Below are 12972 nucleotides of genomic sequence, written 5' to 3' on the forward strand. Positions count from 1 at the left end.
TGTTAACCCATGCAAGGCTGCCGGCCCAGACGGCATCCCTGCCCACGTCCACACAGCATGCACAGAACAGCTGGCTGGTGTGTTTACGGACATATTCTCTCAATCCCTTTTACAGTCTGCTGTCCCCACATACTTCAAGATGGCCACCATTGTTCCTGTTCCCAAGAAAGCTAAGGTAACTGAACAAAATGACTATCGCCCCGTAGCACTCACTTCTGTCATGCGCTTTGAGAGACTAGTCAAGGATCATATCACCTCCACCCTACCTGTTACCCTAGACCCACTTCAATTTGCTTACCACCCCATAAGGTCCACAGACGATGCAATCGCAATCACACTGCACACTGCCCTATCCCATCTGGAAAAGAGGAATACCTACATAAGAATGCTGTTCATTGACTACAGCTCAGCATTCAACCATAGTACGCTCCAAACTCATCATTAAGCTTGAGACCCTGGGTGTCGACCCCGCCCTGTGCAACTAGGTCCTGGACTTCCTGACGGGTCTCACCCAGGTGGTGAAGGTAAGAAACAACATCTCCACTCCGCTGATCCTCAACACTGGGGCCCCACAAGGGTGCAATGTCAGCCCTCTCCTGTACTCCCTGTTCTCCCATGACTGCATGGCCATGCATGCCTCCAACTCAATCAACAAGTTTGCAAACGACACTACAGTGGTAGACTTGATTACCAACAATGACGAAACAGCCTACAGGGAGGAAGTGAGGGCCTTCGGAGTGTGGTGTCAGGAAAACAGCCTCTCGCTCAACGTCAACAAAACAAAAGAGATGATTGTGGACAGGAAACAGCAAAGGGAGCACCCCCCATCCACATTGTCAGGACAGCAGTGGAGAAGGTGGAAAGTTCCTTGGTGTACATATCACCGACAAACCGAAATGGTCCACGCACACAGACAGTGTGGTGAAGAAGGCGCAACAGCGCGTCTTGTCAACAAGTGTGTCTTGTCACCAAAAACCCTCACTGACTATTACAGGTGCACAATTGAGAGTATCCTGTCGGGCTGTATCACCGCCTGGTACGGCAACTGCACCGCCCACAACCACAGGGCTCTCCAGAGGGTGGTGCAGTCTGCACAACGCATCATCAGGGGCAAACTACCTGCCCTCCTACAACACTCTCCTACAACACCCTATATCACAGGAAGGCCAAAAAGATCATCAAGGATAATAACCATCAGAGCCACTACCTGTTCACCCAGCTATCATCCAGAAGGTACGGTCAGTACAAGTGCATCAAAGCTGGGACAGAGAGATTGAAAAACTGCTTCTATCTCAAGGCCATCAGATTGTTAAACAGCCATCACTAGCACAAGAGAGGCGGCTGCCTACCTTCAGACTTGATATCATTGGCCACTTTAATAAATGGAACACTAGTCACTTTAATAATGCCGCTTTACGAATGTTTATGTATCTCACATTACTCATCTCATATGTATATACTGTATCCTTCACTATCTATTGCATCTTGGCCGCTCTGTCACTGCTCATCCATATATTTTATATTTATATATTCCCATCCCATTCCTTTACTAGATTGTGTGTATTAGGTTTAGTTGTGGAATTGTTAGATATTACCTGTTAGATACTGCTGCACTGTCAGATCTAGAAGCATAAGCATTTTCCTACACTCACAATAACATCTGCTAACCATGTGTATGTGACCAATAAAATGTGATTTAATTTGATTTTACCTCCCTCTAACCTCCTGTACGTCCTTCTTACTCCCTCTACGTCCCTCTATCCTCCCACTACATCCCTCTACGTCCCTCTATCCTCCCACTATGTCCCTCTATCCTCCCTCTATCTTCCTTCTTCCTCCCACTACGTCCCTCTATCCTCCCACTACGTCCCTCTATCCTCCCACTACCTCCCTCTACGTCCCTCTATCCTCCCACTACGTCCCTGTATCCTCCCACTACCTCCCTCTACGTCCCTCTATCCTCCCACTACCTCCCTTTATCCTCCCTCTATCCTCTCACTACGTCCCACTACCTCCCTATATCCTCCCTCTACGTCCCTCTATCCTCCCACTACCTCCCTCTATCCTCCCACTACCTCCCTCTACGTCCCTGTATCCTCCCTGTATCTTCCTTCTTACTCCCTCTATCCTCTCTCTACGTCCCTCTATCCTCTCTCTACGTCCCTGTATCCTCCCTCTACGTCCCTGTATCCTCCCTCTACGTCCCTGTATCCTCCCTCTACGTCCCTGTATCCTCCCTCTATCCTCCCTGTATCTTCCTTCTTACTCCCTCTATCCTCTCTCTACGTCCCTGTATCCTCCCTCTACGTCCCTGTATCCTCCCTCTACGTCCCTGTATCCTCCCTCTACGTCCCTGTATCCTCCCTCTATCCTCCCTGTATCCTCCATCTACCTCCCTGTATCATCCATCTACCTTCCTGTATCCTCCCTCTACCTCCCTCTACCTTCCTGTATCCTCCCTCTAGCCCCCTCTTCTACCTCCCTCTACCTCCCTCTACGTCCCTGTATCCTCCCTCTACCTTCCTGTATCCTCCCTCTACCTCCCTCTACCTTCCTGTATCCTCCCTCTACCTTCCTGTATCCTCCCTCTACCCCCGTCTTCTACCTCCCTCTGCCTTCCTGTATCCTCCCTCTACCTCCCTCTGCCTTCCTGTATCCTCCCTCTACGTCCCTGTATCCTCCCTCTACCTCCCTCTATCCTCCCTCTACCTCCCTCTATCCTCCCTCTACCTTCCTGTATCCTCCGTCTACGTCCCTGTATCCTCCGTCTACGTCCCTGTATCCTCCGTCTACGTCCCTGTATCCTCCGTCTACCTCCCTCTACCTTCCTGTATCCTCCCTCTACCCCCCTCTTCTTTCCTCAATCAGTGGGGTCACCTTTAGTATTTGCCTTGGTAGCGCGGTGCAGCCGGAGACCATCCCACTGCCTCTGTAAAAACAGGAAGCGTGCCATGCCATTTTCCCCAGGCCGTGTGACATACATGGAAATGTCATTAGGTACTGATGGGGACCAAGATAAAACCAGTCCAGACACCAGTGTAATGTCAATTTGCTGCCATTAATTAATTAAATGTCTCTTAATTTCAGTGAGTTGAACAACCGTAACCTGTGATGCTCAATGAATACTAAAGTCTGGTAGTGTGTGTGTGTGTGTGTGTGTGTAAGTGAAGGTGCACCAAAGCCTCTGTAGAGTGTCAGATCGATTAAAGACATGAAAAAGGCTTTGTTTATTCGACTAATGAACTGCCTGGTGTAGTTGTGGCGTGGCCCTGGTAACCATGCCGACAGCTGCCATGACTTCTGGCTTAGTCATGCCGTGATTTGATTGGCTGCACTTCGTTTGGCCACGGTTGACTAAGTAAGTCTGCTACCAGCAGATTTCTATGGAAGTGGAACAGTGTGAATACAACAGTATTGCAAGTTGTGCCAGCCATTCTGAATTCACTAAAAATACGAAGTCTGAGTCAGTGGAAACTCATAAAGGATTGCTAAAATGGGCCAACACATTTTTACAGTACATCCCACTCTCGGATACCATCGTTGACATGATGATTAGTCATATCTACAGCTGTCAAAAGAACTAGCTTACCAGCCCATCTATTTGCTCTTAATAAAGTCTCATTCCTCACAGATCCTAGTATAATAATGTGCTCCTAGGACCAAGATAAGGTACTCAAATCAACTCAAATCTGCCATCCAAATCAGAATCCAAAGAAATTGATTCTGCATTAACTTTTCAATGATCTATACAAAAGAGGTATTTCTACCTTCTCTACATCTATATATTTGGCAGGGGCTGAAAGGGCTCGCGGCATTTTGGGAAGAAGAAGATCTGGGCGCGGGATTTGATCTCTGGTGATGATGTGAATTAATATTCCCTTTCATTCCCTTCTCCTGAAGGCCAAGTCGCCTTCTTCGACGTTCCATCACTCTGGAAAGCTTGTTAAATGTTAAACGGGGCCTATTTCTACATGGGTCGCGATCCGGTGCCTCATACCCCTTGTCCTGGTCTGAATAAAACATTTAGTCTCACGCTTCTCCCGGGAAACATTTTTTTTTCTCAGATTCATTTGTTTCACTTTTATGGATCACTTCTGAAGTTGGAAGATGCCTTTTTTCCTGGTATCTTTTTAATATTGTGGAGTCGCGGTGTGTAGTGGGTAATACGGACGATGCCCAAAGGTCGTGTGTGCTCGCACATAACCATCTCGAGTTTCTTGACCACCCAGCGTCGATTGCTTCACTGAATCATTTGTATGAAGTCTTTGAAGTGTGAAGTCTTGAACTATAGGGTAGAACAGCATTGAACTATTTCCTCTTTACAGTATGTTGTATACCGCAGAGGGCTGAATCAATGTCAGCCATGTGGCCAAAGAAAGAAGCCACTCTAAAATCAAAACACTGACAACGAATTACTCTTAAAAATGAAAAAGTGCCCGAAAGTGTTTGGACCCTCAGAAACCCAAGCAATGAATATAGACAAACTGACAAATGGCTAACGAGAAGGTTTTTCCACAAAGCTTTAGTCAGGGTCGTGTTCACCAGGGCACGCAACATTTTACAATGGAAACTTACAATTTGTGTTTTGTTCCATTTCAGTGCCTGTCAGCTGAAAGTATTGTGTCAGGGGTGATAAAGAGACAGAGAAAGAGAGAGCGAGAGAAATTAGTGATTGATAAAGAGAGGAAAATGACTCCTCGGAGGAAGCTGGAATATCATTAGCTCCCTGAGGGGACAATTAGAAGAGTCCGTGTTGGCGAGCAGGCCTCGGCTCATCCCTCATGGTGCGGAGAGAGAGGATCACAGCACAGCACACTCTTGGAACACGCCACAAGGAACATGCAGTCAGTCTGCTGCAGCACCAGGTATCTTCAAGACATTTAAAAATATACTGTATATTTTACCAGGTTTGTTTCATTGAGATAAAAAAATATATTTTTTCAAAGGAGATCGGGACCAAGGTCCAACAAGGCAGTCTGTCAATAGGACTGCGACATCAATAGCTACAGCACAAACCTGTCTTACAATAATCGGAGTCATCTCGGAAACACAGAACAAAGATCAAGCATAATTGCATCAGAGGCTTGATGAAGTTCAGGAGGGAGACATGTTGGAAAGGAAACTCGAACCAAGAGCTGAAGCATCGCGGTAGCTCCTCCAACCTCTCTGAAAGTCACGGACCTAGTATCCCCTTCTGAAAGATGAGAACACGGACCTAGTATCCCCTTCTGAAAGATGCGAACACGGACCTAGTATCCCCTTCTGAAAGATGCGAACACGGACCTAGTATCCCCTTCTGAAAGATGAGAACACGGACCTAGTATCCCCTTCTGAAAGATGCGAACACGGACCTAGTATCCCCTTCTGAAAGATGCGAACACGGACCTAGTATCCCCTTCTGAAAGATGAGAACACGGACCTAGTATCCCCTTCTGAAAGATGAGAACACGGACCTAGTATCCCCTTCTGAAAGATGAGAACACGGACCTAGTATCCCCTTCTGAAAGATGAGAACACGGACCTAGTATCCCCTTCTGAAAGATGAGAACACGGACCTAGTATCCCCTTCTGAAAGATGAGAACACAGACCTAGTATCCCCTTCTGAAAGATGAGAACACGGACCTAGTATCCCCTTCTGAAAGATGAGAACACGGACCTAGTATCCCCTTCTGAAAGATGCGAACACCTGCAAAATTGTGATTTGTCCAAATTATCAATGACGTCACCAAGAAGTGGCAACCCACAGTCTGTCTATAATACCAGTTATGTTACCTGTGTCTGTCCACGAGACATCACCCTTACAGATGAAGGATCTTAATTTGTGCCAGTTTGCTACAGCAGTAAAATAATCCTGCGGGAACAGGAAATGTTCATTATTATGTGGATTATAATCAATGGACATTTTTGTAGGGGTTTTTCATCACGGCAAATCAAGTCTGAAGTTTCTAAGTGAAAATCACAAACAGAAGCCTTTATAAAACTTAAATACACTACAAGTTCGCATTTCCTGCTGTGCAGGGAAAATTCTCAGCAACAGAGTTAAGATCCTACATCTGTACAGCGGCGTCATGTTTCCTGCATGGGGCCTTGTAAAGTATACGGAGTGTGTGTGTGTGTTAACTGTCATAACGTTGCTGAATTATGACCATGATCATTGATCTGTTATTGAGAAACAAAGCGAGAATGAAGAGGCTTTTACATTGACCTATATGACTGATCCAATCGACTGTTATAAGTGGTTGACCTCGACCACATATAAAATCTAATCAAAATCAAATCAATTGTATTTGTCACATGCGCCGAAGACAACAAGACCTTACCGTGAAACGCTTAGTTTACAAGCCCCTAACCAACAATGCAGTATTAAGAAAAAGATTGACAAAATAATAATAGAGCAACAATAAAATAACAATATCGAGGCTATATACAGGGGGTACCAAGTCGATGTGCAGGGGCACATTGATGGATCTGTACATGTAGGTTGAGGTAAAGTAACAGATAAAAATGGGCGGTTCAAAGCGAATAGTCAGAGTAGCCATTTGGTTAGCTTTTCATGAGTCTTATGGCTTGGGGGTAGAAGCTGTTAAGAAGCCTGTTGGACTTAGACTTGGCAGGGCGGTACCGCTTGCTGTGCGGTAGCAGGCAATGACTAGGGTGGCTGTAGTGCGTTGGCGTCAGAGGCCAAGCAGTTGCCATACCAGGTGGTGACGCAACCAGTCAGGATGTTCTCGATGGTGCAGCTGTAGAACTTTTTGAGGATCTTTTCAGTCTCCTGAGGGAGAATAGGCGTTCTCTTGCCCTCTTCACGACTGTCTTGGTGTGTTTGGACCTTGACAGTTTATTGGTGATGTGGACACCAAGGAACTTGAAGCTCTCAACATGCTCCACTACAGCCCAGTCGATGAGAATGGGGGAGTGCTCTCCTTTGTCTTGATCACATTGAGGGAGAGGTTGTTATCCTGGCACCACACTGCCAGGTCTCTGACCTCCTCCCTATAGGCTGTCTCATCGTTGTCGGTGATCAGGCCTACCACTGTTGTGTCGTCGGCAAACTTAATGATGATGTTGGAGTCTTGCTTGGCAATGCAGTCATGGGTGAACAGGGAGTACAGGAGGGAGGGATCCTGTGTTGAGGATCTACGTAGCAGATGTGATGTTACCTAACCTTACCAACTGGGGGCGGCCCGTCAGGAAGTCCAGGATACAGTTGTCCCAGGGTCCTTAGTAATGAGCTTTGAGGGTACTATGGTGTTGAACGCTGAGCTGTAATCAATTAACAGCCTTCGCACGTAGGTGTTCCTTTTGTCCAGGTGAGAAAGGGCAGTGTGGAGGGCAATATAGATTGCATCATCTGTGGATCTGTCGGGGCGGTTTGCAAATTGGAGTGGGTCTATGGTTTCTGGGATAATGGTGTTGCTGTGAACCATGACCAGCCTTTCAAAGCACTTAATGGCTGCAGACGTGAGTGCTACAGGTCGGTTGTCATTTAGGTTGGTTACCTTAGTGTTCTTAGGCAAAGGGACTATGGTGGTCTGCTTGAAACATGTTGGTATTACAGACTCGGTCAGGGACAGGTTGAAAATGTCAGTGAAGACACTTGCCAGTTGGTCAGCGCATGCTTGGAGTACACGTCCTGGTAATCTGTCTGACCCTGCGGCCTTGTGAATGTTGACCTGTTTAAAGGTCTTACTCACAATGGAGAGCGTGATCATGACTATGATCATGACTAGAGCGTGACTATGGAGAGCGTGATCATATTGTCGTCCGGAACAGCTGGTGCTCTCATGCATGCTTCAGTGTTGCTTGTCTCAAAGTGGGCATTGAAGTCCTTTAGTTTGTCTGGTCCACTCGTGTCACTGGGCAGCTCGCGGCTGTGCTTCCCTTTGTAGTCCGTAATAGTTTGCAAGCCCTGCACATCCGACAAGTGTCAGGGGGCTGGTGCAGTAGGATTCAATCTTAGTCCTGTACTGACGCTTTGCCTGTTTGATGGTTTGTCTGAGGGCATAGCGGGATTTCTTATTAGCGTCCGGGTTAGAGTCCTGCTCCTTGAAAGCAGCAGCTTTACCCTTTAGCTCAGTTAGGATGTTGCTTGTAATCCTTGGCTTCTGGTTAAGGTATGTATGTACGGTTTCTGTGGGGACGACGTCATCAATGCACTTATTGATGAAGCCGGTGACTGATGTGGTGTACTCCTCAATGCCATCGGATGAATCTCGGAACATAATCCAGTCAGTGCTAGCAAAACAGTCCTGTAGCTTAGCATCCGCGTCACCTGACTATTTCCGTATTGAGCGAGTCAATGGTACTTCCTGCTTTAGTTTTTGCTTGTAGGCAGGAATCAGGAGGATAGTTATGGTCAGATTTGCCAAATGAAGGGCGAGGTGAGCTTTGTACGCGTCTCTGTGTGTTGATTAAAGGCGGTCTAGAATTATTTTTCCACTGGTTGCACATGTAACATGCTGGTAGAAATGAGGTCAATCGGATTTATGTTTCCCTGCATTAAAGTCTCCGGCCACTAGGAGCGCCGCCTCCAATCAGGCTTCCAATCCAAGTGTGAAAAACCTAGTCATTTTAAAGCTTTGGCGGCAAGAAAACCCTAAACAATATATCATAGAGGTTTATTTGTCAAACCGAAAGTGATCGAACCAAATTGTAAATTCTGTTTGTTTGGCTCTGCAATGGAAAAACAAACCGCACAAACCCTTCCAGCGCATATTCAAAATACATTTCCTTCCTCATTCCCTCCATCCCTCACTCTCTCCCTGTCAGTGCCAAAGTCCCAGTCCCTCATGCTGTGTTGGTGGGCCCAGATCAGGTTAGGGCCACACCGGACTGGATACACCACGGCCCAAATACATCCTAGGCCAGCGACCCAGTCTCACCAGGGGCTTTGGAGCCTTATGCTAACATCGCACGGCTAACACCGCTAGCCAATAATATTTGGAACCACACTGCCCAGATTAGCTCAGTTCTGAAGCGCATGCCCACTACCCAAAAAACTGCCATAAACTAAATGGCACACACCAACAAGCCTTCAGGGGAGAAAAGTGGGTTGTTAGATTCAGCATGTTTCCTGTGTATTTTTCGAAATAAGAGTGTTTGCTTTGATGTGCAGACCCGATGTGAAAGGGATCACGGTGTCATTACAAGTGGTGGATAGATACAAACATATGCACACACACACACACACACACACACACACACACTGTTTGTCTGATGATAGATGAAGAGTCGGCAGAGAAGCCAGTGAGTTCTTTGATTTATTGACAGGAAGCTCTGCTCCTTCATAGGGGTTATCTACAAGCCAGAGTCACTTCCTCAACAGCAATTAGTGCCTTCTCTTGTTACACACACTTAAGAAGAACCAGAATGACTGGATTTCTTCTATAGGCTTTCAACGGGAGAGCAAAAAAAAATATTCTAAAAGAAGATATCTCCTTCATAGGCTTTAATGGGAGGGCAAACAAAGATATTCTAAAAAGAAGATATCTCCTTCATAGGCTTTAATGGGAGAGCAAACAAAAATATTCTAAAAGAAGATATCTCCTTCATAGGCTTTAATGGGAGGGCAAACAAAGATATTCTAAAAAGAAGATATCTCCTTCATAGGCTTTAATGGGAGGGCAAACAAAGATATTCTAAAAGAAGATATCTCCTTCATAGGCTTTAATGGGAGAGCAAACAAAAATATTCTAAAAGAAGATATCTCCTTCATAGGCTTTAATGGGAGGGCAAACAAAAATATTCTAAAAGAAGATATCTCCTTCATAGGCTTTAATGGGAGGGCAAACAAAGATATTCTAAAATAAGATATCTCCTTCATAGGCTTTAATGGGAGGGCAAACAAAGATATTCAAAAAAGAATGTCTCCTCCATTTAAGTTTTTAATAGGAGAGCAAACAAAGATGTTATACAAGAAGATATCTTGTAGGCTTTCAATGAGTAGGCAAACAAAAATATTCTAAAGTAAGATATCGACTACATAGGATTTCAATGGGAGGCCAAAGAAAGATATTCCCATAAAATATATCTACAACCATCCATCATTTCACCTCAAAGGTCAGGGCTGATGGAGTGTTGACCTCTGTGTCACCCAGAAATGGCGTGACACGGAGGTGATCTTTGAGTGGATAGATCAGTGTAATGTATTCAGGACTGTCACACACTCCACACACTCTCACTGTCACATACTCCCTTGTAAAGCAATAAGCATGTGCATGTGCACCTGCCTTTACAACCCTACCCCTCCATCACACACACCCGCATTGAGCAAAGGTGGAGAATGCCTTCCCAACAGCCCAGGACACACAGTAACCTATACATGACAGCAGCCAGTGTGTGTGTCTGTGTGTGTGTGTGATAAGGGGAGCGGCATCATGGGGTATATTTATCAACAGCGTGCCTCATCACAGCCCTGTCTCTCGCCACATTTTTGTATCATTGTAATTTCCATTGGATGCCCATTTGGTCATTTGTCACACATCCAAGTCCATTCCCATGATCATTCTGTGCCCCTTACATGGAACCTTACACGGGACCTTACACAGAACCTTACATGGGACCTTACATGGAACCTTACATTGGACCTTACACGGTACCTTACATGGGGCCTTACATGGGACCTTACACGGGACCTTACATGGGGCCTTACACGGGACCTTACACGGGACCTTACATGAGACCTTACATGGGACCTTACATGGGACCTTACACAGAACCTTACACGGTACCTTACACGGGACCTTACACGGGACCTTACATGGGACCTTACATGGGGCCTTACATGGGGCCTTACACGGGACCTTACACAGAACCTTACATGGGGCGTTACACGGGACCTTACACAGAACCTTACATGGGACCTTACATGGGGCCTTACACGGGACCTTACACGGGACCTTACATGGGGCCTTACACGGGACCTTACACAGAACCTTACATGGGACCTTACATGGGGCCTTACACGGGACCTTACACAGAACCTTACATGGGACCTTACATGGAACCTTACATGGGACCTTACACGGGACCTTACACGGGACCTTACACGGGACCTTACACGGAACCTTACATGGAACCTTACACGGGACCTTACACGGAACCTTACATGGAACCTTACATGGGGCCTTACACGGAACCTTACACGGAACATTACACAGGACCTTACACGGAACCTTACACTGGACCTTACACGGAACCTTACACGGGACCTTACACGGAACCTTACACGGAACCTTACACAGAACCTTACACGGGACCTTACACGGAACCTTACACGGGACATGGCATCCAGATAGATTCTCTGGGATGTGGGATTGCATAGTGCTGTACTACTCCTTTATGACAATGAGTAAGCACTGACGCTTGGTATGATATGAGGAATGGGCTGGCTTAGTGAGGGATATTTTTTATTCATTTATTTATTTCACCTTCATTTAACCAGGTAGGCTAGTTGAGAACAAGTTCTCATTTACAACTGCGACCTGGCCAAGATAAAGCAAAGCATTGCAACACAAACAACACAGAGTTACACATGGAATAAACAAACATACAGTCAATAATACAATAGAAAAAGTCTATATACAATGTGTGCAAGTGAGGTAATATATGGTGTGTCATAGGGGGTTACGATACTTCATATGAGAGACATAAGGAAGGTTGTTTCTCAACCTTCCACTACTGAGTAATGACAGTTGATATGACAAGGGAAGGGTGTGTCTTAGTGAGGGATATGACATGCATAGCGAGTCATAGGGTGCTACGATGCTACATATGAGGGACATGAGGAGAGTTGTGTTTCTTACCCTTCTGGATTCTATTTCTTTCACGTAGAGAGGGAGCAGAAACTCCGAAACACCCTCTAGCCTGATCCCCTCTTTGGTTACACGAAGATTACCCATTCCATCCTACGGGGAAATAGAGAGGAAAGCGAGAGAGAGAGAAAGGAGAGAGAGAAGAGAGAGAGAGGGGAAAGAGAGAGAGAGAGAGAGAGAAAAGAGAGAGAGAGGAAAGGGAGAGAGAGAGAGAGAGAGAGAGAGAGAGAAGAGAGAGAGAAAAGATAGAGAGAGAGAGGAAAGGGAGAGAGAGAGAGAGAAAGACAAAATGGAGAGAATAAGTCCAAACAGTGAAACAGAGAAAACCAGTGTTAGTTCAGTCACCGTGAAGAAACTGTTCAGGAGAGGAGGGAGTGGAGAGAAAAACATCCAAAGGAACAAAAGTTGTATTTTAATTAAATATTTGGATCATTTTCAACAACAAAGTACGTTTTCCAAGTTAGAAATGTCACATGACACATAGGCACAGATGCACACACACACACACACACACACACACACACTCACACAGCCCCCGACAACACTTGCCCACCCCAAAGATAGAAACAAACAGGACTCAATGGGTTAAGTCAGCCTGAGGACTGTTCTGTAGCTCAAACCCATGGTGATTAAGCCAGTCAAACAGGGAAACAGCTCCTCAATAAACTAACACACACCCGCCTGCAGTTCCTATAATACAAACATTATTGCTTTACACGCCCAAACCCAACACACATGCATGAATACACACACCCAAACCCAACACACACACATGCATGAATACACACACCCAAACCCAACACACACACATACACTCTTGCTGTACACCCACATCTCCTCACATACTGTACATCTGTTAGCTGCATGCAGGTGAAAAATCACATCTTTGAAAAGGCACACACACACACACACAACTGCAGGCGACTACTCATATTAGTCAGGTAGCAGTTGTAAATGAGAATTTGCTCTCAACTGGCCAACCTGGTTAAATAATGGTGAAATAATGTATTTATTTTTTAAATATGAATTAAAAAGAACCAACACATTATGCAGAACTATCCAAGGGTGGAACATGCTCAGGCAGGAGTACGGCCCCCCCGTCAATCGTCAAAACATAAAGATGATTCCTGAATAATTCAGAATTAATCATTAATGTGA

At 45.7% G+C, this 12972-nt stretch overlaps 1 protein-coding gene across 1 annotated transcript in view; it reads right to left on the minus strand.

Annotated features, from left to right (window-relative positions):
• LOC110534569 (zeta-sarcoglycan) overlaps nucleotides 1-12972 on the minus strand; it is a 346767-nt gene that overhangs the window by 71705 nt on the left and 262090 nt on the right. Inside the window, exon 3 of the mRNA XM_036933869.1 lies at nucleotides 11806-11907. Within this exon, the coding sequence (XP_036789764.1) occupies nucleotides 11806-11907 (102 nt within the window). The remainder of the gene's footprint in view (nucleotides 1-11805; nucleotides 11908-12972) is intronic.

Source organism: Oncorhynchus mykiss, chromosome 10 (assembly GCF_013265735.2).
Source record: "Oncorhynchus mykiss isolate Arlee chromosome 10, USDA_OmykA_1.1, whole genome shotgun sequence".
In the NCBI taxonomy this organism is placed as follows: Eukaryota; Metazoa; Chordata; class Actinopteri; order Salmoniformes; family Salmonidae; genus Oncorhynchus; species Oncorhynchus mykiss.